Raw genomic sequence first — 23433 nt, 5'->3', positions numbered from 1 at the left:
AAATATGATTACAAGCTTTGCACTGTATTCACAAATAGTAATTAAGCAGAAATGTAACTGTATCATACAACTGACCTTCTAGGAAAAATGAATGGATTGCAATTTTCTAGTAACTTTCTAAAATTATTTTCAACCTTCATTAAAGGGGAAAAAGCCAAGCACAGCTGGGTAGAGAAACATCTGAGGGCTGACTTTACTGATAATTTGTTAGTTTTGCAACACCATAAACAAGCACACTCGGTCACATTTTTTTTAATGCCATTCGTTTAAACTGAAGTTGCCAATACATCTTTTTAGAGTTGAGTGAACTTGCTTTATTTTCTTCATATATACATGCATGTACACACTCCTGGATTTATTAAGTAATAGGGTAAATGCAGAATGGACTTTAAGGATACGATGCAATATATCTGCAATGGATACTTGATTTGGATTTCTTAATAAAAAGAATACTATAGAACTTTCTTAAGCCAATATTCCTATATTACTGCAATGCATATAGTGAATTCATTAACTCTTTGTATAGTAATCCAAGTGTGAAAAGGATTAATACTAAATACTATTTACATGTATAATCATGCAGCCACTCTTTCTTTAAGTAAATTTTATAGGAAATAAAGCATAAAGCCTGTTAAAAATTTGCAAAAATAAAAATCTTCAGTTTATTGTTCCCTTCTTGGAACAATTTCCTAAACAAATTGAATCTTCTCTTCACAAATGATCAAGAGCAATCTTCTCAGCTACAGTTAGCCCCCTGTAAAGATATAAAAATCACATTTAATAATAAATTATACTTTGCGCTGACATATAATGTTCCATCAAATGATCTAAAAATAATGTATACATTTTAATGAACCAAGCCTCAACATCCCCATGAAGTTAGGAAACGATACAATTTTTTAAACACAGAGAAACAGAGGCACAGAGAGAATGACTTATTCAGGGTCACTGAGGAAGGCAGTATCAAAACCAGAAATAGAAACCAGGGGAGAAATCCTGGCCCCATTGAAGTCAATGGCCTGTGGTGTTCAGGAATCCCTCTGGGCTCACGATGCTTGAAAGAAATACTCAATTCACTGACCAGTTTCACTGCCTCTGCATAACAGAACAAGGGCTTCTGCAACACCACTTCCCAAACTCCCTGTCTATGAAGCTATGCCACTAAAAGATACAGTCCTCAAATCACATCTTCCTTTCCCAGGCAAACTTAATGATAACAACACTTAAATAATGTGATACAACAACAATTCCAAAATGTATAACCCACCTGCTAACAAAACTTATTAACAATGTTCAATTAATCTCTGAGGTGCCCTGCACTGTTCCCTGGACTTGTGGACATCTCCCTTGAAAAATCAGTACTACTGTTACCAGGAGATAGTAATATGTTCTGGTAGTGTTATGTCCTGGGGTTTGTCTTTCTCAACCTATTGTATTATCTCAACTCACTGCTTCATATCTCCCTCCCTTCTGGAAACTGGAAAAGATGTTGCCTACTCCTCAGCACATGTCTGTCTGGTGTGATGGCCATTAAGACTGTGGGGCAACCTCATGTGATACCACTGTCACTGATCTCCATCATAGATGAATGCAACATCATTTTCAGGAAGTGGTGGCAGTTCCCAATTCCCAAATCAGGCTGCATTTTTATGTTTAGCTTTATCTGTCTCTTCATACTTCTGCAAGTCCCCACTTCCTCTGACATCAGCTTCTACCATTACAGGCATTCAAATTCTCAGTTTTCTGATAAAACAATATTTCTGCAGATGACAAACCATATTTTACTGAGGCCATCCTGCAACTTTACAGTGCTAAGTACAGATTAGAGTGTGACTCTGCTACCTTTTTCAGTTACGACTATTATTTTAACACCACTTTCCACCAACCTGTTGGATTGGTGATAATGGGGACAAGTGATTACATGTCTAAACCCAAACTGTAATGTAAACTGCTTAAACCTAAGCTGTGGTCCAGTCAGACATTATGATGTCAGAAATACTATGCCTAGTAAAAAAAGATTTGACATGTACAATCACTTGTTTAGCTGTAGTATCTTCTAGTACTATGTGTTACAATAATACAGATACAAGAGGAATACAGAGGAACAAGAGGACAGAGCTTTGACAGGGTGGGGCTATTTTCATCAGCATAGTTAATTATTCAACTGCTTTGATGCAGTGGAATGCAGAGGTGTTCTTTTAAGAGGCAATGTTCTACTTGGAATGTCAATATGTACCAGGAACGTGGGGAAGCAGCTGTAGGTGCTTTTTGCCATCAGTGCCTGGTACGTTCAACGCTGAATGAATCAATAGGAAAGTATAGAATCATAGAACTGTAGGACTGGAAGGGACCTTGAGAGGGCTTCTAGTCCAATCACCTGCATAACTAAAAAGAAAACCCAAGATAAGACTATGGCTTTAAGTCCCTGCCAGTACTATGTGGGTGAGGAGAATGAAGAAAGGCTTTTCATTGGCAGAAGCTCTCAAAGACAGACAAAGACTCTCTGAGAACTCAGAAAATGTACACAAAAGTAGTCACTACTGCATCATTTCCCAAGGTTCAGCATGCTCTCTCTCCCAGAATTCTGCCCACCAAATCTGCGCTACTCATGTGGAGTCTAGTACTATTGTTCATGCTAGACTGCCATGGCCCTTATGCAATAGAAATGTAAGGTGCCAGATGCACCCTGTAATGGGCTTAACTCTCCCACATTCCCTCTGCAGTCATATTCGATTTGTCAGGTTGGAATGCAGCAATTTTGATCGAGATTTCAGTGTTAGGATTTTGTATTAGAAAAGGTACTGAGAAGATACTACCTCACACTTAAGGGCAGGGCTGGCTCCACGCACCAGTGTTCCAAGCTGGTGCTTGGGGCGGCATTCTGCAAGGGGCGGCAGTCCCTGTTGTTTTGCCCCCAAGCAGCACGCCGAATTGCCGCCCCAGGCTGCGGGGGCAGTTCGTGAGCCCCTAGGGCGGCAGGCGCGTTTCCGCGGCAATTCAGAAGCAGCTTCTATGTTTAGCTGTCCGGGCGGCTTCAGCTAAACATAGAAGCTGCCGCCGAATTGCCGCCACTGCGGAAACGCGCCTGCTGCCCTAAGGGTGCAGGGACTGCCCCCGCTGCCTGTGGCGGCAATTCGGCGCGCTGCTTGGGGTGGCGAAAACTGTAGAGCCGGCCCTGCCTAAGGGGCACACTAATAAATCTGACAAGGGTTCTCTAAGTAATCTCTTACCTATTTCGTGCATTCAGTAAGAGTATAGTTCATAAACCAATGTTAGCTAAGTCTAGGGAGGTTCTAGCAAAACTGTCACACAACTCAAAATATATGACAATCAGGAACAATACTATAAGAATTTTACCCTGAAATAGGCTGCAAATTACAACTGCTAAATTAATGTGTATGCAGCCTCAGCCATGCATGGAAACCAAAAAAGGAACAGAATTGATAGGAATGTGTATAAGAGAAAAATGTTTAACAAGAGGTAAAGTTTATTTTAGTTTCAATGATACTACTGACATCTAATGGTAAAACATAGTAACTTTCAGCAAAGGTGTTTAAGCTTTTTAAAAGATACGTATTATAAATTAAATCGCTAATACCTATTAAATGATATAACAGCATTTACAGTTTCATAACCTTTGTTTGTGACAAACACATTAAAAGTCAAAACACAAATGTAATTTACTCTTCCTTATTATTTTAACACTGGCTGAAAAATAGTTTTGTTTTCTACCTGTCTTGAAGAATCACCAATGAAATTAAGATTGCTCTCTACATAAATTATTAATTCCTATAATTTTAGCACTATGTAGCTATCAAAACCAAATGAAAATTAATATTTTGCAAGTTAGCATTTTAAAATTTGATCTTCATTTCCCTAGAGGATACTCTTAAGATGTTCTGACATATTATCCTCCAAAACAAACATGATTAGATAGTGACAACACACCTCTTTCATTACACCAAGGCTCTGATGTCAGGAGGGGTGGGGGTAAATCAGTTGTACTCTGGAGGTACAGTTCTTCAGGTTGGTTTATTTACAATATTTACAGAATAGACCCTGGGGGTTTCTTTAAATGAAAAAACAAAAACAAACCCCCCCTACCATTTCCTAACTTCCACTGGGGTATTGCCTCGTCTTATGCTGGCCCTTCCCCAAACAGAAATACAGGCAAGATTTCCCTTATAGAGAAAAACAGCTCTTTACCTAGGAGTAGCCTTTTCCCCATGCTCTACACAACCTTTCCACAGCTTGCTTCTCTTTCCTTCCCTCCTATCCTCTCTTTCTCTGGAAAAGGTTTTGAAAGGTCACAGGCTGCCCTTAATTAGTCTCAGGTGTCCGTAATTAACCTGAGGTAACCTCTTTCAGTTCATAGAAAACAGGGCTTTAACCACTCTAAGACCAATATACCTGCCCCGTTCCAGACTGTCAGGTCTGACTTTAGGGTATGCCTACACTTACAGAGTTTTTGCGCTGTCAGTTTCACCAGTGATAGAGAACCAGTGAAAGTAAAGCGCTGGTTTGTGTACTCACTCAATTCCTCAGGTGTCAGAGAGTGTTTACACTACAAGCACTTCCATCATGGATGAGAGCAGCACTGTAGGGCAGCTATCTCACAGTGCAGCTCTCTCGATAGGTCTTGTGCCAAGGGGGCAGAGGATGAGCAGAAAGCATTCTGGATCCCTGCTCAGTGCCCCGTGCTGCCCTGCTTCATGTCTCAGGAGCCCCATTACTTCCTTGTTGCTTCCGTGGCATTTTTTTTTTTTTTTTAAAAACTTCCTGCTGTCTGGCTGCTTTCCCCGCCACATCTACAAACAAAGGGAAAGGGAGCTTCAAACTTCCTGGACCTTACGGGGGAGGGGCGGATGTCTGTGCGTCAGAGCAGTGGAGATGCTGGCCAGAGTGGTCGCTTTTGGAACTGTGGGATATCCTCCGGAGGCCAAAAGGTGTTTACACTGCTAGAATGTGTCTTCACTTTCACAACAGCACAAAAAGAACAGCAATAAGAGCTGTATGCCTCTTGTGAAGGTGGTTTTCTTTTTGCGGTGAAACTTCTGAGTTTCACTGCAAAAAGTCATTGACAAATGTAGATGCTCCCGCGGTTTTAGCATAAAAAAGGGACTTTTTGAACTTCAAATGGTAAGTGTAGACATAACCTTAGAAAGATAATGTGGGTGAGGTAATAGCTTTTATTGAACCAACTTCTGTTGGTGAGATAGACAAGACACAGGTCTGACTTTATCATGCTGAGTCTTAAAGTGAAATAAATGTAGATGGATTGAAATTTGAGGAATTTACATTCCTGTTCTGAGATTAAAAATATTAGGATAATAGTATACTGTATTGTGGCATGAAAACATGCAAGTTACTTTTAGCAAATTAGTGTCTATTAGTGTAAAGTTAATACAGTCCCGTCCCCTCCTTCACCCGATTACAGGTCTTCGTATGAAGTGTCAGGCAGCACTACTTTTTTAATTTAAAGAACCTGCACTTGGGCTGGTTATATAGAAATGCAACCTCAATGCTGAACTGAACACTTTACAGAATTTCACTCTCATCCTTCTGTAGTTTGCTAGTAGTAACCTCTCTGCAGTCTTCTTTAGTCAAGTTAGCTATATCAATATTTTGAAAAATTATTTTAGGCTTTGCTAATCTAATTGTTTGGTATCCTTCACCAAGGCTAGTGTATGAGATTCGTGAACGCATCTTTTGACTAGGCCAAGTGCTTATTGGCCATTACCTGATTACTTGATGTTTGGTTTGGTCTTCACTTAGCTTCAGGCTCCTGAGTTTCTGTTTGATATAATGCTTCTATCTGAACAGAGCCTCGATGAGACGCTTCTGTTTGCCCAGCAGGCTGACCAGATGCTTCTGGATGATCAAACGCATCTAACCTCTTTTCAACCACCTCACGAATCAATGCTGAAATGACAAATGTAGTTACTATTGGGCAGAACAGAAATTTTTATAGATTAAAAAATGCAATATTTAGAGATGATTTTATACATTATTAGATTATTGATTGACTCACAGGGCAACAGTGAAATGTAATAGTAAATGCAGAAAATTTTACCTGAGATTGTGATATATGCTTAACCAAATTAGCTCTAGTTACCTCAAGGCAATTATTTTAAAAGGTTCTATTCAACTGTTTTATTATCATTCTTCTCTTATCTTTGTTCCTTCATAACTGCTGGAGCAGGTCACAATGCCAGAAACCAGTACTGGTGAGGGGACAGTAAATATTGAAGGCAAGGGATCCCTCCAAAGCAAAAAGAATCTAACATATCTCTGGAGAGCAGTGCAGTTGAAGATCACTTTAACTGAAACAAAAGCAGCAGCAAAATAATACTGTTTATTCCCTTAAAGATCAATAAATATCACAAAGTGTGGGATCCCACTTTAAAAAAAATTAATAAACATGACAAATGAAAATAGCCCCAAAAAATTAACCAAAAAAGGTTTTTATTTTTAAAACAATACAGAAAATGGAACAATATAGAGGTGACAGTAACAGCTCTATGGTTAAGACTGAGTTGAGTTTTGCACTTAAAGAAGATTCACCCTCTCTGTTATGTATCCTCCCCAAAACTGTAGCATTTACTCTTTGAGTACAGAATAAATTTTCTTTGAATTTACAAGTAAATCCATTCATTAATTTCCAACTTAAAATTAATTTAAAAATGGATTCCATGAGAAATTAAGCACTGTATTTGATCTTTTATTTTTGTTCCAAATGGTATCAGCTCATGCATTATCTAGCTAAACAAAAAAATGGGAGATGGATGATTTTTAGTAGATTTGATGCAATGGGCAATTTTTTAAAACAGACCTACTAAACACTGAAGGCAGGTGGAGGAAAACTAAGGTGGTGGAACAGAACGTAGAGGGTAGGAGGGCAAAGTACCTGTTAACCGGTGAGCATGCTCCAGCTACTTTGCACTGCTGTAGGATGGTGCAAAGCAGCTAGAACACATTGGTGAATCTGGCCCTAAAAGTTAAAAGCAAATCTAAATAAAAAAAAAAAAGATGGATATTACATATCTTCCAGTCATTAGTATATCACACGCTTGTTGAGTGTTCATGGATGAACTTTTTAATAATAATAAAAAAAATTCCCCAGACAAAATGTCATTAGTAAGGAGTTAAGTTTGAGAAACACATATGTATTTTACCCTAAATTACTGATAAGAAGAAAGTTGTAATTATCAAAGAAATAAGATCTAGATTATAGACCCAGAAAATTCAGAATTCAGACTAAATTTTAAAGAATCCAAAGTCAAGGTATAGAAATGCACAGTTAGGGTAGTCAAACCACCTTCCTGAGTCTGACTTGCAGTGACACCATGAGAAAGAGATATATGCAAAACAGGATGAATTTGTGTTTAAAAATAATGTTAATCTAATCTGGGACCACATATTGATATGCATGAATTATAACTGTAAGATTATTGCATGGTTTAAGATTGGTGCTTTAACTGCAGCCTGTAAAGGTAGAGATGTTTTAAAATACTGTTAAGCTCTGAGGAGCCAATCAAGAATCAGAGACTGGTTCATTTATCTGATTAATTACTGCTTTAGTTCAGGGGAAAGTACAGTATTATTGATTACTGAGGAGCCAAGCAGATGTCTCCATGAAAAATGTGACTGATTTACACTGTTCCAAACCACCACACTGATTATATCTAAAATTAATAGTGGAAAGTTGCTAGCCACATGACTTTTCAGCCAATCATGACCAAGAATTTTTCTTCTGTTCTTATTCTTTCATTTAGAATGACCTCATTGCTACATAGTTGGGATAATTTATACATGTGAGGCCACAGGCCTTTTGTTATATACCAATGGCCTTAAACAATGTATATGCTTTTCAATTTGAGGAACAAAAGAGCCTTCTGTTTGTTCAATGGAAAACTAAATACAGTAAAAACTTTGGTATCCAGCATGTTGCAGGCATGGGGGGTGCCAGTAAGTCAAAAATTTCAGTTAACTAAGAGGGAGGGAGTTTGGCTGCGAGAGGGGGCTCAGGGCTGGGGGTTGGGAGGGGTTTCAGGGTGCCATATCTGGTGTCGCTCACCTTGGGCAGCTCCCCACAAGCGGCGATATGTCTCTGCTGCTCCTAGGCAGAGGTGCAGCCAGGCGGCTCTGTGCACTGCCTCCACCCACAGAAGTCGCCCCCGCAGCTCCCATTGGCCGCAGTTCTTGGCCAACTGAAGCAGTGGAGCAAGCACTCAGGGCAGGGTGGGGGCAGCGCATGGAGCCTCTGTGGCCATTCCTGCGCCTAGGAGCAGCAGGGACATATCGCTACTTCTGGATATGGATATTAAAAGTCCAGTTGGATATCAGAAATGCCAGTTTCTAGAGCTTTCCGGTTGGTAAACTGCCGGATAACACAGCTTTCACTACACAAGAACATAGTTTTGTTGTCTGTGAAATAAATGAGGAATATAAACTATGTAAATAAAAAGAGAAAACAATTAACATTCATTAACCACTTCACTTCTGCTTAACATAACAATAACCTCTGTCAGAGACATTCCACATATGCTGTGTACTGTCAGCAGAGATGTGCTGCTGAAACACGCTTGGTATTTCTATTTCTTTTCACTTGACCAATAATTACAAATCACCAGCATAAAATGGGTCTGGGAATTGTCCAACAGTCAGAAGGTTAAAAAAAAGAAAATGGTAAAATACCATCCCATCTGGACAATTGCAACTGTTGTTAAAATATCATCTGCTTCTTTATTTCACAATAATCTGACTGAAAAAAGTTAAGCAGGGTACACTATATTCCATGACTTTGTAACTTACTGTCGAGCACTGCCCTTCCCAGAATCATCTTCTCCAATGTCTTATCTACTTCTGCCATCACCCATGGAAGGAATTCTTTCTCAACATCTGTAAGATTTGTGGAGAGGAAGCAAGATAAAGTATTTTTATTAATGATGTGTTATAGGATCTTAGGGTCTATTTTTACTTTATGTATGGTTGTTCCCCATTGTTGAATGATAACTGGTGCATTAAAGACACTTGTCCTGTAAAGACCCGATTTTACAAGGAATTGAGTCTGACTTTAGTGGTTGTTGAGAGTGCTCAACCTCTTGCTCAATCAGGCCCCAAGTTAGAAACGAAAAATTGCATTTAGTTAGATGAAAATAAGGTTCAGTAATTTAGGATAGTAACAGTTCTGCTTTTAATTTGAACATATCCTGGCCTCTGTCCTGTCCAAACTGTTTAATTATCTATGCCCAAGGAGTTCCTGCTTATCCTGGTATTCCAACATTACCTTATTTTAACAAGACAACCCAATGTCTTGCCATATTTGCAAGATATACACAGGTTTTGCTTGTGCCCAGTGACTGATGCTGTGTAAAAAACTTAGATTGAAAGTACTTTCAAGGCCCATGAAATGTCACTATGTTCAACATGATGTTTCAATGCAACATAACATTTGCATGTAATAGTTTTCTCACATTACTTAAGTCCTGAAAAGTGGCATTACTCAGGCAAAAATAAGTTGTACACCATAGCAGGCGGCTTGCAGCAAAAGGCCAAACAGAATTGTATTGGAAACCTTGGGGATGCTTTAAAGTCATCAATAATGGCAGCAGTTTACTTACTGGAAGTGCACTTAGGTTTTACTGGATTAATAAATTAAAAAGCAAGAATTACAGAATTGAACTCCTTGGACTTGACAGTACCTCTCTTCTTGCCAGCTAGACCTCTACTTACAAGTAGTCATAATAAGACTCTGAGTGTTTGTTTCTGAGATAGATAGGTCAAAGGGTTAGCCAAATTTACAAGTACAGTGTATGAATGACTGGACTGACCCACAAGAAGAATTACTGTTTGAGCTAAACATGTGACTGGGGTGATTTATTAGGCCAAATTGTTAAACCTTCTGGATTTATCATATGGGACCAGAAAAAAAGAGCATTCAAAGTTCAAAATTCTATTTCAGTAGTTTGAACTTCAGCCACTGGTAGTAGCCAAAATAATTCAGAGAGAGCATTTTCATTCAATTCTAAATATGTGATATCCACAGACATCCATGGTATCAATGTGCATAAAAATATGCCATAGAAACTTTGTTTTCAAGCAGGAACCCAAGGTAGTAGGAATTTGACAATACATCTTATCTGATTTTCTCATATCTTTTAATCTACCACTGTTTATCCCCATCACTCTCTTTTTTGGGGTAAGTGAATGTACTGTTTGTGAAAGATGGAATGATGGCATTGAGAAAAAGTCCTCTCCCCTTAGAAACCCAGGAAGGAGGGACCATTTCTAGAGCTGACCATCTGGCTCATTTCTATGGCTGTTCAGGCCTAGACCATTCTTCTTAGACTGCCATCAAGAAAGCCAAACATGATGATGTTTTCTGTGTCATGGACACCTACCACTAGATATTCCTCAGAGACCCACAACTCATATCACAGAAGCCGAAGAAGAGCCATTAAGTGGTAATGACCTTCACGGCCTAACTTTGAATCAAGAAGCAGAAGCACAGGTCTATATTTTGCATGTAATGCTGGATATACAGGTAGATGTGCATAGCTAAACAGATGCCCTCTTTTTCATGCATAGAACTGTATGCACCTACTTCTGGCAGAAAATCTGGCTCTCAGTCACTGTGATTCACAGGAGTGACCTAAAGATGATGGGTTTCATGAATTATTATAAATTCCTTGAGCCATCCAGTTCTGTCTCTTGCACTCCCTTTTCACATCCTTAAGGTGTCTCTCTAAGGTGACGACTACTGGTTTTCAGTTAGGAAGAAGGAATTGCAGTTTTATTTATAGCTGGCTTTCACAGGCACTCCATATGTAAGCTGCATGGAATTATAATGTCTTCACTACACTACAACTGTAAACATATTGTGGCAGCCAATTATAACATGGTTGCCCCACTCCAGTCATTGTTTTAATACTTTTTGCTTTTTCCAGTATAGAGGGAAACAAACTGTTATAACCATATTAAGAAAACCATACTACAGCTCTGATTTTGTCAGGTCTGTAGTATGGTTACAGCCAGGTGTGGTACACAGACTAGACCAAACTAAGTTATAATACAACCTGGGCATTAAGTTAGATAGCTGCCTGCTGGTACGATAAAATATTGTCATGCAGATGGTCCCTTGGGCAGCAGTTTGTGAAAGATGTTCACCTCACGAGCTGAGGAGCGTGACTGTAACATGCAATGACCCTGCTGACAGAGGGTGGAAAAGCAATTGTGTACTTTTTAAACACCAGTCTCCCTCTAGGCCAATAATTGCAGGTGTATCACAATGTTACTCTTCCAGGGACCTAAAAAGGTCAGACTTTGAAGCCACTGATTTGCATAACTGCTATTTCCTTTTTAACAAATTCTGAAACTTTCCATGCCAGAGAAACAATTCACTTTAGATTTAAAAATGTAAATTCTTGATTATCTTTCTAATAACATATCTCTTTGTGTAGTGTCCAGTTTGAATGGCAACAAGGTTTGCTCTGATTGCACTGGCCTGGAAGTCGAATGGTTATTTTTTTTAATACCATGTACCTAAGTTGCTGAAACTAGTAGGCACTTCGCTAACCTTTTCATGCCATAATCGCTGAGCTTCTAGGGTGATCCAAGCTGCCAGAAATGGAATATGCAATCAGTAGGTTCTCTTTTGTGGAGTTTTTAGTGCTCATGAAAGCTGCCAGACTGATAGCTATGGAGACTCAGTCTTCCATTTGTTTGAAAGGCAAAGCACAGGTGGAGCAGTGCTGTATCCTCATGTCACAGAAACCACGTTTAGTGCCACCGCCCATCACATGTGAAAGCAGGTGTTGGGGTAGGCAAAAGCCTATCCACAGCATCCTTCAGAAGTAGAATGGGAGGGTTTCAAGGGCAAGAGGTGAGGAATCAAGGAGCAAAAGATAGTATGAGACAGACTAAAGAAAAAGAGCAATTAGTGGAGTAAATCTAGGAGTTCTGCTCCCCACACTGTTTTCTCACTGTTTACTCCCTGTCATCCATTCTGCCTTCCGTCCTCTGTTCCCTGCTTGGCCCCTGCCTGTCTTCCATTCTGTCTCCACTTCTGCCCCTGCCTGATAGGCAAGATCCTTGTTCCAACCAATTTCTCCCCTCTTCTGATAATGTTTAACAGCATCAAATACCCCCAAAACATCTATGTGGGTGAAACCAGACAATCACTATGCTCTCGAATGAACTCACTCAGAAAAATGATAAAAGACAAAAACACCATCTCTCCAGTGGGTGAACACTTTTCACAAAGCAGTCACTCCATATTTGATCTTTCAATACTCGTTCTCAAAGGAAGCCAACATAACCACCTTCAAAAGGCAAGCTTGGGAACTGAAATTCATAACTCTGGTAGATACCAAAAACCATAGACTCAACAAGGACACTGGTTTTATGGCTGATTACAACAATCTGTAACACACTACACTGCCTGCTACCCCTAATTGCCCATTTCAAACGCCTTCCTTATGCATAACCATCTAACCCTCAATTGCCCACTTCATTTAGAGTGACTAACTACAACGTGTTACCCCTTATGCTTAACAATCTTTCCCACCTTATATCAGATACTGATTTCCTTCCCCAGACTTGAAGAAGAGCTCTGTGTAGCTCAAAAGCTTGTACCTTCCACCAAAAGAAGTTGGTCCAATAATAGATATTACTTCACCTATTTTGTCTCTCTCATATCCTGGGACCAGCATGGCTACAAGCAACACAGCAAACAAACAATCTTTAACAGGGTTTTTAAATGATTCTCAAAAAATCTGAACTCTTTGAGCGTCCCACCTACAGCTCAGCCTATTTTTGTCTGTGTTCCCATTAACTTTCCATTTAAATTAAGTTGCAAGTTTTTAATGCATTGAATTTAGCAATAAAACATAATTACTAGCTACTGGTGTAACAAATAGGATCTAGTTGTATATTAGCGACCAGCAATGTCAGTTTTAAAACTGACCTTTAAAAAAAAATACCAAATATGCCAGTCACAAATGTAAATAATGAATGAAATTTAATTTTATTGTTTACATCTGGATAACCAATAGGATTGTAAATGTCTTAGTTATTGTGAATTTTATGGTTATTTTATGTGTTAGATTTACGACTGTTAATTAATTGAAGTTAACTTATGTGATTAACTCCAAAAAATTCATCGCGATTAATTGCAGTTTTAATTGCACTATTAAACAATAGAATATCAACTGAAATTGGATGTTTTTCTACATTTTCATATAGTATTCTGTATTGTAATTGAAATCAAAGTGTGTATTTTTTATTACAACTATTTGTACTGTAAAAATGATAAACAAAAGAAATAGTATTTTTCAATTCACCTCATACAAGTACTGAAGTGCAATCCCTGTGCTGTGACAGTGCAACTTACAAATGTAGATTTTTGTGTTACATAACTGCACTCAGAAACAAAACAATGTAAAACTTCAGAGCCCACAAGTCCACTCAGTCCTACTTCATGTTCAGCCAATCACTAAGACAAACAAGTTTGTTTACATCGACGAGAGATAATGCTGCCCAATTATTTACAATGTCACGTGAAAGTGAGAACAGGCATTTGCATGACACTTTTGTAGCTAGCATTGCAACGTATTTATGTTCCAGATACGCTAAACATTCGTAGGCCCCTTCATGCTTCAACCACCATTCCAGAGGACATGCTTCCATGCTGATGACGTTCGTTAAAAAAATGTGTTAATTAAATTTCTGACTGAACTCCTTGAGGGAAAATTGTATGTCCCCTGTTCTGTTTTACCCACATTCTGCCATATATTTCATGTTATAGCTGTCTCGTATGATGACCTAGCACATGTTGTTCATTTTAAGAACACTTTCACTGCAGATCTGACAAAGCACAAAGAAGGTACCATTGTGAGATTTTTAAAGATAGCTACAGCACTCAACTCAAGGTTTAAGAATCTGAAGTGCTTTCCAAAATCTGAGAGGGATGAGGTGTGGAGCATTTCTGTCAGAAGTCTTAAAAGAGCAACACTTCAATGCGGAAACTACAGAACCCGAACCACCAAAAAAGAAAATCAACCTTCTGCTGGTGGTATCTGCCTCAGATAATGAAAATGAATATGCGTCGGTCTGCACTGCTTTGGATTGTTATCAAGGAGTATCTGTCACCAGCATGGACGTACGTCCCCTGGAATAGTGGCTGAAGCATGAAGGGACATATGAATCTGTAGCGCATCTGACACGTAAATATCTTGCAACACTGGCTACAACAGTGCTATGAGAACACCTGTACTCACTTTCAGGTGACACTGAACAAGAAGTGGGCAGCATAATCTTCTGCAAATGTAAACAAACTTGTTTGAGTGATTGGCTGAACAAGAAGTAGGATTGAGTGGACTTGCAGGCTGTAAAATGTTACATTGTTTTACTTTGAATGCAGTTTTTTGTACATTATTCAAGTTCAACTTTCATGATAAAGAGATTGCACTACAGTACTTGTATTAGGTGAATTGAAAAATACTATTTTTTGTTTTTATACAGTGCAAATACTTACAATAAAAAATAAATATAAAGTGAGCACTGTACACTTTGTATTCTGTGTTGTAATTGAAATCAATTTATTTGAAAATGTAGAAAACATCCAAAATATTAAAATAAATGGTATTCTGTTATTGTGAACAGTGTGATTAATCATATGATAAATCACTGTTAATTTTTTAATTGTGCGATTTATTGCGATTAATTTTTTTAATTGCTTGACAGCCCTAGTTACATTACATGCTTTCTGTAAAGAAAAAAATAGTACAAACCTCTTTCTACAGGATCATAGAAATATCCACTCTCACGAAGACTACTAAAGACTGAAGGAATGAGATCAGCCAGGTAACGCTGAGCAAATGCCCTTGCTGCAATTTTCTCTGAAGTCTCCTTCTGCTTTTGAAGCAATTGTGACTGTTGATTTTTGCGACGTTCCTGTCAAAAGAATGTTATATGTAAAATTTTCAGACTTTTAGCTGTTAATTCCAACTCCCCAAAAGGAGAACATTAATAAAACATGAACTTTTAAAACACACAACAGGCATTTAAACTGGGGGAGGTCAATTGTTCCTTGGATAAGTACACATAACTTATATGGGGTCCACCTGTGTGTACACAGACCTGTCAGATGGAAAAAAACGTTTTTTAAAATGGACAAATTATATTCAATACTGCTGAACGCCCAGAACCACATTATTCACAGCCATTTCAGCAAAATGGTTCCCTTCATTTACTTTTTTTATATTTGGTACATCTGTAAAGCAGTGGTTTTGCATTTGCTGACTTCATGCCCTTCTCTGGTGTCTCAGCATGAACTGGGCTGATGACATGGAAATCCCTATTGTTGATAAAGCAGAAGGTCTGCTTCTGGGGTGGGGAAAGGCAAATCTGGTTTTACTTAAAGATTTTCTAAAGTTTTCAGCGCTCTCATTTTCTGTTCTATTTAGTATAAAATGATAATATTAAAAATACAAATAAAAGTGCTGAATGTTAAACAGAAACAGTCACTATTGGTCAGAGCTCCCCAAGGGAAGAACCACAGGCAGAAAGTCCAGGTGGACATGCTGGGTAAGCACAGTCAATACAGAGGGGTACTGTAGCTGAGGACTTTGTCTAAGAGTGGGAGAACTGCAGAATTCCACCCAAGAGACGGTAAGGGCATGAGAATTGACATCTTATGGGGTGCACTCAGGGAAACCAGAGAAGGAGAAGGAGATGCAGCTAGTCCTGCAGCCATGACTATCGCCACCACTTTATGGCTGTCTGAGGATTTCTGGCTCTTTTGATGGCCACTACAGGATCTAAGCATTTTAAAAAAGATTATATCTAAAAAAATGTTACTATGGTCTATGGTGTAATTTTCTAAATACTGCCTTTTGTTTCCAAAAAATGCTTATTGCTGAGAAGTTAAACACAATGATGGCTGGGCACTTCAATATACCTCATTTGGTACATACAGACCATGAAAGAAGTGTTTGCACACTCAGGATTTTGTGCATTAAAAAGTTGGATGTTTTCTTTTTCACTTTAGAGCACTGCAAGCATTCATTTGAGAGGTATCTTTGTGGAAATTTCCAGTTAACTGCTTGACTAAATTATTTTATCAGATACATAAGGCAAAATGCTGTCAGGTTCTTTGCTATGTATGAGGTACATTTCTGTGAAGTGGTTACATTCCAGTTTGAATATCAGTACTTTACAGAAACCACAACATTCTGCTGATGTATGGAAACTACTAAAAATGCAGCAGTAAAGGCATTAAATCGAGCTATTTTTATAATGGTCTAACCTGAGGTTGCCCCTTTCAGTTAATCAAACTTATTTTAGGTTTTGTCTTTGTCTTCCAGTGGTGTAAAGCCAAATGAATACAAGCTTGCAGAAGACCAAAGGTCAAGACACTGACATTGCTGGACTGCTCTATTGTATTGATACCTTTTCTTCTCTGTGTCGTCTCTCCTGCTCCTCAAGGCGTTGTACTTCAGCGAGCTCAGCATTGCGTAGTTCCTCATATGCATACTGATGTGCCCGCAGATTGGCCAGCTCCTCTTCTTCCATGACTTCTAGCAAAGCTTGTTCAATGATTTTTCCAATCAAAACTTCTAGCATTGGTTTGACTTCAATGTCAAAGTCAAAGAGCTGAGGATGAAAGCAAATTAAGCAGAGATTTATGTATCCAGGTCCCAATCAATTTAAAGTCTTATCAAGGTGAACAGAAATGCTTACATCTGCAATAGCTGGTGAGATCACTAGTGTCTAACACAGGGCTGGGAAGGCAGTTTTGTGCAGCTGTAATGTTACCAACTGTGGCAAGGAATGTGTGAAATCTGAACTCAAAATGGGGCAAAAAGAGAAGCAAAGGATAAGGTGTTATTTGGGAGATGGGCAGTACCAGATCATATAGACGACTTAGGTTATTTCACAGTTTTAAAAAAGAATTAATCCAGTCCTCACTAAGTGATGTGTATGATCCAGACTAAATACCACTAAACATGAATACTGGTAGTTCTGTAATTCTCTCCCCTCCTCTAATGCTAGTTCCTGCCACCTCAGCAGCTCAGCCTCTCTGTCTGAGACCCTTTCAGGCTCCCCTCTTTAAGAAAGCATCCAAAGCAACATGCAATAGGTCTAAGTCTTTCTGGTGGGCCCAATCAACAGACCAGTTCAAAACAGAGTCACTTTTGCAGCCTCCAGTCAGAGGCAAAAGGCTAGACTGGACCCAAACCATGCTCACATGCACATCCCTAGTCCCCTCACACTGAATTTTATTATTCAGACATGCAGAGAATTTCTGAATGTTTTAATTTTTACTGCAGAGAAGTAAACCATTAGCATTCGGGGTGAGGCATTTTCCTTAACATTATCATTATCCTCACAGTAAAGTACTCTAGACATTATAGGGAATTTTTAATCTCTCTACAAAGAGTAGTTCCTCCATGTTTCTGAAATGTTTCTTGACTGAGTTAAACTCTTAATTTTGTATCACAAACTTATTTCGTACACAAGAAATGTTGCTATGGTTGCAGACCCAAATTTGCATTTGTACCTCTCCTTCTTCTATCTGTGTGGCCACGTCTCTCCCTGTTTTGGCTGGGATGAAGAGTGGAGTAGGTGGTCTGTCCAGAAAAGCATCTGTTTGACACTCCACATCAACCTCTATTATGCGGTCACCAAGCTCTTCCAGATACAACTCTATGAAGCAATAGTGATGAATACTGTATGTAGGGTTCTGTTTTGCACAAAAAGCCAATGTGGCAAACTTATTGTTAACAGAAGTAAATTATCATATTAAAATAATGTACAGTAAAATGATTACTACAAAGTTAAAGACTCAATATAATATTTACACCCATTTTTTTGTGTAGAAGCTACCATTCTCATATTGTCCATAGTGTCTATGAATCATTTATGATTCATAAAGTGATATTTCATTTGTTAGATTTCAGAAGTTGATGAGGTCACTTTGATGAAGTGTAGACTATCAGGTTTTAGCTCAGTTTGTGAAATACTGTTGCAGGTGGAATTAATTCCGATAAAGCAAGTTAAAAGAAAGGCCACAGATAGCATATCTATTACTAGCTATGTTTAAAATGTGTGTGTGTTTTAATTCTCCATGGTATGTTCATTCTGAGAGGCAGTGGCTAAGTGGATGAGACTAGGTCTGCTGCATTGACACCTGGGTTCTCCTTCTACCTTTTCAGAAATAACCTTCAGATAAATGAGAATCTGAGTAGTTTCTCATCTGTAAAATGTGTGCGTGGAGGGGAAGGGCTGAGATACAAGACCTTGCTCAGTAATAAGGGCTGGGAAGCGTACAAGATTATTAACACTATTCAGTGGATAAAGTAAGACACTAGAACTAATTGGGTCAAAAGAAATGTAAATGGAGGAAAAGCCATTGCTGCTGCAATTGGGAAACAGGAAGGCAGGATGCTCACTTGAGCCTGGGAGAATGTTCAGTGCCACTGGAAAATTCAAAAAATTAAGAATAAGTGTCCTGTGACCATGTGCAAATGGCATTTTTCCTACAGTGTACAGCTCAGGCAAATCTGAACAGATTTTCAGGGGCAGCTAAAGACACTGCACTGATCTGAAATCTATCCTCTTGCCAGATTTCAAGTTCCTGCTACAAACCATTGAGGGCTAAAAAAAATGTAGTTTTTCTTTATTTTCCTAACAGTAGCCTTAGTTTTGGAAATGGCTCCACCATTTTTGTCCAAACTTTCAAAAAAAATTTCAACCTGAGCCAGATACCAAACATGGCAAATTTGAGCCTGAATGGATAAACTTGTTAAAGTTGTAAACAACTGAAAACAGGACGTTATAATCGGAAAGGACAGACAACCTTAACTACTGATGTTACTATCAGCTCCTCCTACAATACTATTAACAATATGAATTAAACTAAGTATGTTAATATGGCTCAATGAAAAGTTTTTTGTTTTTAATGTTAGATCAAGATTTTTTCAACATTCTACCTGTCTGCACATCAACATGCTTTCTGCCCTCTACAGGCTCTGGAGTTCTTGACTGAAGCTGCTCTTTTGCTCGTTTTCTGGCAAGTGCTTTCCTGTGAGCCTCTCGCTGTCTTTGGATCTCAAGAGGGTCAGGCTGAGCAGTCTGGGGATTGATAAAAAAAAGTTGCTTAGTTTTGCAGGGAAAAATTCTAGCACAAATTGTACACAAAATGACTACTAATTTCTAAATATAGGTGATTTTTTAAAATTTCTACAAAACAAATAATTTAGATCAGCTCTAAGATATGGCCCCTGCAAAGACTTCCATAACTTCTTAACTTTACATACTGTGAGTAGTCCGAGGGACTTCAGTGTATAAAATTAAACGGGTGTGTAAATCTTTGCAGGATAGGGAGCTAAGGAAGTAGTGTGCTATTTGGAAATATCCAATAGCTTAAAAGCGTGGTTCTATTTTGAAAAATAAGCTGTTTAAAAATGGCATGAGTTTACTAACAGACTTGCTCTCTGAAATTTTTCAGTCATGCCTGCCGGCTTACTTTATTGTCTAAAGCAAATCTTTACTCCAGTTAGCAGAGCATAGCCCAGACAGTAATGAGAGTGAAAAGGATTCTGTTCTAGGTTGCATATTGTCAACAGAATTGTTTACTAGCTTCTGATTACAGAATCTTTATTGTTGGAGAAGGGTGAGCCAGAAGGTACCCATGACTTTTAGATTCAATATTGCATTTGCAGAATTGTCAGTTAGGAAATCATTTTTTAAACTTTATAAACAGAGCAAATTTGATATGTAATCAGAAAGAGATAATAACCATGGAACCATTTCCACAAAGTCACTTTTGAGTTCAATGGTTCTTTAAATCCTAAAGTTGATCTACTCTAAAAATATCTGTTAGAGAACATTCTCTGGAAACTAAATATCTCTAAAATATTAATCAGAAATATCACAAGACATTGAATGCCTCTGCTTCAAATAAGCATTGCTTGTGAACACTAGGCCCAACAATTCTCTGTAAAGGGCTATAATGTATCCACATAAACCAAATGGAACCAGAATGCTGGCACTTAAAATTAAAATGGTCATAGAGCAGTTTTTAAACTAAGGGCTGGCGGAAAGCCGAAAGGTGCGGAGGAGCACGTGGCTCGGACAGAGACATCCCTTAGGGGAGGATCTATTAATGGAGGTTCTTTATGTTCTAGTAAGGAGAAGAGGATGGAAGATGATAAAATACGGGTAGGATCTAATGAGAAACAGGCAACTGAAAAAGAGACCCATTCAATGACATCATGTAATGGCAGACAGCTAAAAAGTGACATGTTTTTAAAGTACTTATATAAAAATGCTAGAAGTCTAAATAATAAGATAGGTGAAATAGAGTGCCTCATATTAAATGAGGATATTGATTTAATAGGCTTCACAGAAACTTGGTGGAATGAGGATAATCAATGGGACAGAGTAATACCAGGGTACAAAATATATTGGAAGGACAAAACAGGTAGTGCTGATGGGGGAGTGGCACTATATGTGAAAGAAAGCATAGAATCAAATAAAGTAAAAAACTTACATGAACCAAACTGTACCATAAAATCTCTATAGATATTAATTCCATGCTCAAATAATAAGAGTATAGCAATAGGGATATATTACTGACCACCTGACCAGGATAGTGGTATTGACTGTGAAATGCTCAGAGAGATTAGAGAGGTTATAAAAATAAAAAACTCAATAATAATGGGGGATTTCAACTATTCCCATAGTGATTTGGTACATGTCACATCAAGATGAGAAGCAGAGATAAAGTTTCTTCACCCCTTAAATGACTGCTTCTTGGAGCAGCTAGTCCTGGAACCCACAAGAGGAGAGGTAATTCTTGATTTAGTTTTAAGTGGAGAACAGGATCTGCCCCAACATGTGACTATAGCTGGATCACTTGGTAATAGCGCCCATAATATAATTAAATTTAACATCAGGGAAAACACAACAGCAGCCCAACATGGTAGCATTTAATTTCAGAAAGGGGGACTACACAAAAATGAGGAAGTTAGTTAAACAGAAGTTAAAATGTACAGTGCCAAAAGTGAAATCCCTGCAAGCTGCATGGGAACTTTTTAAAGACACCATAATAGAGGTTCAACTTAAATGTATACCCCAAATTAAAAAAAATAGTAAGAGAACCAAAAAAGTGCCACTGTGGCTAAACAACAAAGTAAAAGAAGCAGTGAGAGGCAAAGAGGCATCATTTAAAAAGTGGATGTTAAATCCTAGGGAGGAAAATAGAAAGGAGCATAAACTCTAGCAGGTAAAGTGTAAAAATATAATTAGGAAGGCCAAAAAAGAATTTGTAGAACAGCTAGTCAACGACTCAAAAAGTAATCACGAACAGAATTTTTTTTTTTAAGTACATCAAAAGCAGGAAGCCTGCTAAACAACTAGTGGGGCCACTAGAGGACTGAAATGCTAAAGGAGCACTTGAGGACGATAAGGCCATTGTGGGGAAACTAAATGAATTCTTTGCATCGGTCTTCATGACTGAGGATGTGAGGGAGATTCTCAAACCCGAGCCACTCTTTTTAGGTGACAAATCTGAGGAACTGTCCCAAAGTGGTCATTTTAACATGTTGATAGTGTCACTGTTTATCCCAATTTCTATGGTAATGGCACCACTTCACAGCTCCACATCATACATCATCTTAACACCGACATAAGCTTTCAAATGATGTATGATGTGTGTGTGTGTGTAGAGAGGCTGTACTAAGTGTCTACTGCTCACTTACTGGAATAGTCCTGCATCTACAGGATAAGTGAGCACAAGTTAACTTAGAAACAATATTCCCAGAGTTGTGCTAATGTCACTGAGATGCTGATGAACAAACCAGGAAGTAAATAAAGTTGTGCTGGCTTATACTCAATAGCATATACACAAAAAGGAAATGAAAAAGGAGAAAACATCTTAATCTAAAGTTTTCCCAACACTGTTAAAACAAAATCTGAACAGTGGAAGTTCATATGAAAATACATTACAACATTTCTAGAAACTAAAACTGTGAAAACACCCACATATTAATCCAAAAGGAGAACCCATGATTGTGCTTTATGTAAAACTGAAGTACAAATGGGTAAAAATTATTATTCTATAATAGTTCTATGACTCTTAGTTTTTAACAAAGCTATAATAAGATTTATGTAAACAGAACCTACCCAAGGTAATGTATGAAGAGCATAAGTGTTGCCTCGTACCACTCTCCTATCGTACATGAGGTTTGCATAGTGAACAGGTTCTTCCTCTCTGTAACACATCACATCATAAAGGAACAAAATCAACAGAGCTAGTTATGGATTGTGTCACATTTGGGACCCCCGCAACAAGCCAGTTCTGAGAGTGTGCGGAGTCGGTCGACGCTGCGCCCTGCTCATGAGACAGCTCATGGTGTCCGACACCATCAGGCGGTCCAGAGACATTTATATGGAACACATCATAGGACACAGTCAACAGGGCCGGCTCTAGCCATTTCGCCGCCCCAAGCATGGCGGCACGTCGCGGGGGGCGCTCTGCTGCTCGCCGGTCCCGCGGCTCCGGTGGACCTCCCGCAGGCGTGCCTGCAGATGCTCCACCAGAGCCACGGGACCAGCGGACCCTCCGCAGGGACGCCTGCGGGAGGTCCACCGGAGCCGCCTGCCGCCCTCCCAGCAACCGGCAGAGCACTCCCCACGGCACGCCGCCCCAAGCACGCGCTTGGCATGCTGGGGCCTGGAGCCGGCCCTGACAGTCAATACCACATTGAGTAACTGAGACTGCAGACCAGGGAAATAACCCACTTCCTTCCCTGACAAACCAAGGGTCGCACCCCACCCATTCACTTAGTCACTACACTGATACTGACTTGGGGGACAGGACAGGGGGCAGGGGATCCTGGGGATGGGGGTCAGGGGGCGGGGACAGGAGGATGCTGGAGGATGGGCTGGGGGTCAGGGGCCGCTGGGGGCGGGGACAGGGGGACGCTGGAGGACAGGACGGGAGAAGGGGCAGGGGGCGCTGGGGGCGAGGGACGAGGCTCACGGGGGCGCGGTTGGAGCCGGGCTGAGCAGTGCGGGCTGCAGGGGGCGCCGCGGGCCGGACTCACTGCTCGCTGGGTCCCGGGGCGCCCCGGTATCTCCGCCGGGCGGGCAGGGCCCGGGGGCGGCTGCAGTAGCTGTAGGTGCCGCTGGCTGCAGCCGCCGCCTCCTGGTTGCACGCGGGGAGCATGGAGGCCGTGGCCATGGCCGCGGCGGGGGCTGCCGGGCGCGCGGCTCGGCTCAGCTCAGCCTCAGGGCCCCGCGAACAATCCTCGGTCTGTTGTTGCCCAGCGACGCGGCGTTCGCTCCTTGACAACCGTCTCCAGGATAAACTGCGACCCGGCCGGCAACAGGGCACTTGCGGTTCGGGAGGCCAGCCCAACGCAG

General features: G+C 39.8%; 1 protein-coding gene across 1 annotated transcript; it reads right to left on the bottom strand.

Moving 5' to 3' along the window:
• Nucleotides 1-290: 290 nt before the first annotated feature.
• Nucleotides 291-23376, bottom strand: RSPH3 (radial spoke head 3). The gene is made up of 9 exons (XM_050949805.1): nucleotides 23115-23376; nucleotides 22192-22279; nucleotides 18996-19137; nucleotides 17564-17709; nucleotides 16453-16656; nucleotides 14793-14955; nucleotides 8815-8901; nucleotides 5741-5922; nucleotides 291-754 (listed from the first exon to the last, which is right to left on the bottom strand). Exons 1-8 carry the CDS (start codon nucleotides 23249-23251, stop codon nucleotides 5768-5770), a joined length of 1122 nt encoding a protein of 373 aa, XP_050805762.1. The 5' UTR covers nucleotides 23252-23376; the 3' UTR covers nucleotides 291-754; nucleotides 5741-5767.
• Nucleotides 23377-23433: the final 57 nt, after the last annotated feature.

Source organism: Gopherus flavomarginatus, chromosome 4 (assembly GCF_025201925.1).
Source record: "Gopherus flavomarginatus isolate rGopFla2 chromosome 4, rGopFla2.mat.asm, whole genome shotgun sequence".
Taxonomy (NCBI): domain Eukaryota; kingdom Metazoa; phylum Chordata; order Testudines; family Testudinidae; genus Gopherus; species Gopherus flavomarginatus.
The sequence above is the reverse complement of the archived record's forward strand: the minus strand, read 5'-3'. Positions and strand labels throughout refer to the sequence as shown.